This window comes from Colossoma macropomum, unplaced genomic scaffold, assembly GCF_904425465.1.
Source record: "Colossoma macropomum unplaced genomic scaffold, Colossoma_macropomum, whole genome shotgun sequence".
Classification (NCBI taxonomy): Eukaryota; Metazoa; Chordata; class Actinopteri; order Characiformes; family Serrasalmidae; genus Colossoma; species Colossoma macropomum.
Window position 1 is genome coordinate 115,649 of NW_023495846.1, and position 6,863 is coordinate 122,511.

The 6,863-nt window shown below is 36.0% G+C and overlaps 1 protein-coding gene across 1 annotated transcript; it reads right to left on the minus strand.

The window, feature by feature from the left end:
* Nucleotides 1-497: 497 nt before the first annotated feature.
* On the minus strand, nt 498-6,477 carry LOC118803134 (microfibril-associated glycoprotein 4-like). The gene is made up of 6 exons (XM_036563646.1): nt 6,406-6,477; nt 6,011-6,088; nt 5,434-5,625; nt 3,353-3,449; nt 3,082-3,249; nt 498-1,566 (listed from the first exon to the last, which is right to left on the minus strand). The coding sequence occupies exons 2-6, from the start codon at nt 6,014-6,016 to the stop codon at nt 1,313-1,315; spliced, it is 717 nt and encodes a 238-aa protein (XP_036419539.1). The 5' UTR covers nt 6,017-6,088; nt 6,406-6,477; the 3' UTR covers nt 498-1,312.
* Nucleotides 6,478-6,863: the final 386 nt, after the last annotated feature.

The window sequence follows — 6,863 nt, forward strand, 5'->3', positions numbered from 1 at the left end:
TTCTCATTTAGAAACAAGTATAGTAAGTCAGATATTTGTAAATAGTTTGACTGGATGAATTCTGAAAGATAGGGTTCACAAGCTAGTAAAACAAGCAAAATGCAAACAAATCTATCAACTGGTCATTAACAAAGGCAGGTAAAGAACTAACCAGGCACAGTTGAAGAAACAGCTGAGAATTACAAGAAAACTGCCAAGAACAAAACTAGAACCAAACTTAACACAACAAGCAGCAGGAGTTGTTGATAACGAGGGCACGGATATATCAGCGATATAACATATAATCATTTATTTTGTGTTAATTTACAAACAAATAACTGATTAACACTGGCTCTTCAATGTGAGTCAGCTTCCAACATTCACCTCGAAGCCAGCTTATCAACTTGAATTAGAATTTAATTTTTGTATATAGTTTGAATTTGAAACACTATTACACTTGCTAAGTTTAAGGAGTGGTCACAGATGAAAATATCAAAATGCATGATATGAACCATATATATTTTGGAAGTGCTTGTTTTATTTGCATTAAACAGAAGAGTTCATTCAATACATATGTACAGGGATGCGGGAAGTTGGGGTGGTAAAGGGCATGGCAGTAGCCGTGCACTGTTTAAATTTTCATTTTCATTTGCATTTTCATTACAGCAACCAAATGACTTCAACCACCGGCTGCTGGATGCTTTGGGGGTGCATTGTTAAAACACAAGCAGGTTGAGGAATAAAGAGAGAAAATGCATGCAGAGCTGTTCCAAGCCCCAGAGCAGCTTAATATTGTTTTTTTATACTGAAAAAAATTGACCTTAATATCCTGCACTTTGGATACATTTTTTTTTATCAGGCATTCTATCTACTGCTCGATGTTGAATTTTAGCGTCTGGCTGTGGCTGTGACACAATTGCTTCCTGCGCCACACATTGACAATTTGATCAGTTAGCTGATTTGCTCAGCTCACTTGCATAAAGTTTGTTCAGAAAAGAATGAGCAGGATGTGCAACATCTTCTGCTTGATGTAAATTATCAATAAAAGAAAAGAAATAAGGCGAATAATTTTGCATGACATCACCATTCACGTCAAGTATGCACTGCTTAGTGCTCAATTTAAAACACCTTCCCATGTCCCTGATCAAACATTTATTTTCTGCTGAAAACTTTACAATGTGAAAACATCTTGAGAGCTTAAACAAACACTGGAATAGAAAATGCAGCTCAACACAAAATTAAGATAACAAAGTAACAGTGTGAGCAATGATTTTGACCTGACATATTTTGAACTCAGAATTTAGTTTGAGCAAGAGGAACACATCATATTGATCTAAGCGACAGGCCTAATCTTCATACTGATGAACTTGAGACCGTACTTATGGTCTTTAAAGTGGTACCACACATTTCCAATAGCATAATGGTTGTCGTGCTGTCCCCACACATATATACCGTTGGGGTTAGCATTGTGGCAACTATTGTACCAAAATGCCCCGAGGTAGAGTTTAGCACAATTCTCACTACTAGAGTCCTGGTCTTTGTCGAAGGTGGAGAACTTCTGTCCATTGTGATGTGCCAGTGAGTCACCTGCAGACAGAAGGATCTGTCATCACAGACATGCTTTCCACATTCAAATATCACAAAACAGAGTAAACAACAACTTTATAACATATTTAATATAAATTTATGTAAAAATTACTTTTGATTTTGTCACATTACTGAAGATTTTAAGAGTTTTCATTTCGGGAGGGGGTCAGGGCTTCCGCCAGCAGAGAAATATAAAGAATTCTCCTCACAAGTAGTAGTTCACAGTCTTTTATTCAGCCAATCTACAGAAAATTTAGTAAGTATTTTTTATTGGCAGAACTGAGCTAACATTAATGTTTACCATTGTTAACACCGTCAATTTGCCATTTTGCTACAAAAAAGTTTAATGTTCTAGTGCTTTTTTATTTAATTATCTGAGCTGAAAAAGAGTAAAAGTAATCCCAAAGTAAAGAATAGTAATCAATTGGATTAGGTAATCTGTACCAGAATACATTTTTAAAGTAAGCCCCACCCATAGCCATCTGAACAGACTTCCATTAGATGTTTTTTTTTCTTTTTTTTAGCAGTGTAGAAAAAGGACTCTATCTATTGTGCACTTTCTGACAACGGTGGGCCTTTCAGAGTGAGATACAATGACTGGACTGGAAAAAGTATGTAAAGTTTGGGGATTCACATCCTTAATAGTTTTTCAAACATTTTCATTGAAGTATTTTGTGGCTAGTAATTGAGACACTCTTGCATATTTGCTGATGCACACTGCTTTGTTTCCTGCTGGGTCTGTTTTTGTTGTTTTTAAAATTGGCCTGTTTGAACTCAAAAACAATGTTTTGTGTTTGGCAATATTTTATGTCTATTAAACGGCCCCTTTCTGTCAAAATATTCAGTTCTTGCTGATGCTGAGCAACAAAACCTACTAAGACTCTCTCTCTGAGACAGGCAGAAGTCTGGCTTCATTAAAGTGAACAGAATAATCAGTATTGCTCCAGCCAGTAGTCCTCTAGCCAGTTTTCAGAGCTCATAAAACATTGTGCACTTGCAAGCTTACATACTTGTGATGCAGTGAAACACTGTGTTACGGTACAGTGTCATAATTCATTCTATGCTGTTAGAAATAAAGGTTCTGTGTAGGTACATTTTTTTGTTCATCAATGAACAAACAATGTAAATGTGCTCTCAAAGGTACAACAGTGGTTTGAAGGTTCAGTTGTGAACCTTAAATATGTTGTTTCTTTAAATACGTTGTATTGTTTCATAACCTAATGTCTTAAAACAGAACAATAAAATAAAAAGCCTGGATGTGTGGAGTCAATACAGTTTATATAATTTCAATGGATTACAGTACAATTATGTTCCCTGACCAAAGGTACTCAGATGTACCTTCGAGGCTATCACTCCAGTGACAAGAGGGGTACATTCATACCTTTTTTCTGAGAGTGTACTTGTTATTAAATGCATTGTCAAACTACAGCCTGCTGCTTTAATGTGACTGGCCCCTTTAAGTCTGCACTTCAACATCCATCTCCATTATTTTCCATATTATTAATTTTATCTCACCTGCTCCTCCATTGTAGAATCCAGCAACATTGAGTTTGTAGCCATTAGCTTCAGATTCCACAGAGAAAGAAGAGTACAGGGCATAAGCCTTCGCTCCCTCAAAGTCCTGCAGGTCCACTCTCAGCTCATACGTTTTCTTGCTGGTGAGCTGGTAGAGAGTCTCTAATCCTGAGGGTGCACAGGAAAATGAAAGAGAGGGTTACAATATTTATTACATAAATGAAATAAATGGGTCTCTACACAGTGTTTCTGAAAGATAATGAATTCTCACCCAGCCAGAATTCTCCTTTCAAGTTCCCAAATCCTTTCTTGTACTGCTCCCATGGTCTGTAGAAGTTCACACTGCCATCCATTCTCCTCTGAATCACCTGGTGTAAAGATAACATTTATTACTTAAGTGGAATAAAGGCAGTCATACACACTGTAAAGACTTCTCACAGAACTTCCTCAGACTAAAATAAATGTAAATTTTCATGTAAACAGTATAGAGCAGGTGGACTTTTTTCACTGTTTAAGCCGTGATACTATAGCAGAATATTACTCAAGCCAAGGTATAAGTGCTCTGTTTATATTTTAGTTGGCTAAAAATACAGAAGTGTGATATTCTAATGATCCAATATTTCTTCTCTTGTGTCTTCAGTTTAGGTGAAAGGGTGAAACTTCACCTCTGTGATACTGGCTGATTTCAAAATACCTCACACAGGCGTTTCATTATGGCATTTCCTTTAGTTCTGAAAGCTTCTTGAGGCTGCTCAGGCCTAGTTACAGCTATGGCCTACCGTCCAGTGGTCAGGGGAGTGATATGGATTGTAAAAGTGCATCATATCCTTTAGTATATTATGCAAAATTGGAAACCCTTTTTTTGGCACGCCTCCCTCTGGCCTGGCTAAAACTACAGCCGAAATGGCCGCCTCAGACTACAATGCCCAGAACCCCTTGCTTCGTCACATGACTCAGAACTACAATAGATCCACCTATCATCACTCAGCATCACCGGACTTCTGATTACACAGATAAACCTGTTTTGCCATGTATATAACCTGCCTGTTTACAAAGACTCATTGTGAGGTATCAGCTCTATGTTGAGTATACTGATGTCTGTTTTTCCTTTTTTGTGTATGACCTGTATTCCCCAGCCCTTTTGCTTAGTTTTGGATTCCTGGTTTTGGACTCCTTGCATCTGTTTTTCGACTGAGCTTTTGGATCAACCCTGTGATTAAATTTCTCACATCTAGCCTTGATTGTGTCTGTTTCCATCTGCCACCATTACTATTTTAAGATCTTCTTCTTGACGATAACTAAACCATTAACAAACATTTGATAATGCTCTAATAAATACAAACACACCATCTGTAAACAAGCTTAAAATGAAGTATGAATGCATTGTAGCGTGTTTAAGAAATGTGTGCAAGTTAATTTTAAATTATCAGGACTTCTGCATTTATTCACTCTTATTGTGAAGGTGGAGCCTGTCTGCCTTTTCAGAGCTTGGAGCTGATACAGCGCAGACATGAGTCCAGATGGAAGCTTAGAGAGAGCTCTTAGCCATGAGCTTTGCTTATGTACAGTGTGGCTGTGGCCTTATTAACAACAGCTGGTTAATAAAGCACTACTACTTGTGTGAAAGCTATGCCTGTTTTAATGCCAATGAATGCTACAGTATTTATAAGACAGGTTATCAAGGTGAGTTATTATTTTTGTCCAATGAGTTTAGTGTCCATTATTTGTAGTCTTTTAGTTAAAAGCATACCTGTTATGTCTTTATGAGACATCTTAATCAAGAATTACGAACAGGTGATAATTATCTGAATTCACAATGAGCAAATATGATAGAAATGCTAATAAAGGGTCAGACACAAGTGTACTTATACAATTTATGAATGTTTGTCTTGTTAAGCAGAACTCATGAACAGCTGATAACTTATTTTACAATGCTAGTGTGTGCCCACTGTGTTTGAAAGTGTAAGAATAATTGCATTAGCATTATTAACAGCTTGCTTATAGTGAATGAATTGTTAAGAAGCTGACCTTAAAGCAAAGCATTACCAGAAATTTTACTTCACAGTATCCTGCTGAAAGCAGTGAAGTTAATTTCTATAAAAGTACAGATATTGCAAAAGTACTTATGTACAGTAATTGATGGATTATTCTTACAGTCCACCACTGATATTTATAAGTGTCTCTATCAGTGACTTGTTAAACCATGCAGATTACACATTTTGGATGTCTTTATAAATATAAATATAACTGTATGTTATCCATAGTTTCTTTAATAACGATGTTGCTAATAGACTGTAAAAAGGAATTGACCTCAGTACTGCAGTTCTAGGGTAGAGATAAAGTCTAACATACCGTCCACTTCTTATACTCTACTTGTCCATCACAGCCCACATCACAGTACACCTGTACAGGTGTGTCACCTGCAGGGTAGATGGTGTAAACTCCATTCAGTGTTGCATTAGTGGAGATATCAGAGCAGTCGATCTGAGAAACTGAGTCACTCGCAACCAACAGGGGGAGCACTAGAGCCAGAAGCACTCTGAACTGCAGAACAGACAAAGAGATTGAGAGACATAATAAACATTTAAATATTAAAATTGTAAAAAGTACAACCTACAGAATGCATACACAAATATTACAATACTACTACTACTAATAATAATAATAATAATAGTACACTAATATAAAATAAAACGTTTGGGAAACAGTTAGAAAGCATGAAAGTGCAGTAAACTCATAAACTGATATTTACTCAGGTATGTTGAGTGAAGTTCAGACTAAACTACCTGCTGTTCTGTACATTTAAATTTTCTTTCAAAGATATTTTTACATCTATGAGAAAAAATGTGGGTTAACAAACACATAAACCTTGAATAAGTCCAATCCACATTTAGAATAGTCACATTAGCATAAGTAAACTATAACTTACTGTCATTTTTTCAGGCAGCTGTTTCAACAGACAAAGACCTTGATTCTCTGAAAGCTTGATTCTGAAGCAGACTTGGACCTCGACAGAATTAAACAATAATACACAAACTTACACACATATAATATACAAACATGAATGTGCATTCAACATGAAGACAGCATGAGGATTTACATAGAAACTTGTGATTTTGTTTTCATATTGTGGCAGTGTTAACACTTTACTTACGTAAGCAGCTACATTTCACTGACATGCTCATTTTGCTGTGTATTGTTAGCCATTATAACCAAACATTTTGACATCTTGTCATGATACTTATTAGTAATGGTAACTATACCTTGTTATATTACTGAACATAATCTACCAATGTTGAATTTAAAACATAAAATGTAACTTACTTGTAAGGTGTTGCTTTTCACATTAGACAAGTGTTCATACTCGAAAGCTTTTAAACCCTGCTGGACCCTCAAACCCCTCCTACACTACAACACATATGAGTCAGCATGAAAATTCATTAACAACATTCCTGTAACTGGCAAACAAACTCATGGGTGGGATTCACCTGATGTAAGCTTAGATTGAAGTCAGTAATTTTCAGCTGCACAAGTATTCTGTGTATTTACTATTAAGATCAGACTGTGAATTATTGGTGTATTTTAATATTAACTCTGATAATAAATGGCCTGTAGTTTGGACTGCTTATTATCCAGGAACCCAGAATGCATGTTAGACAACGACTATATGTATATATATATATATATATATATATATATATATATATATATATATATACTGCATCAAATGAGTGCTGTTTTATTAACCATGTAGCAGGGAACATTTACCACAAGGACTGGCT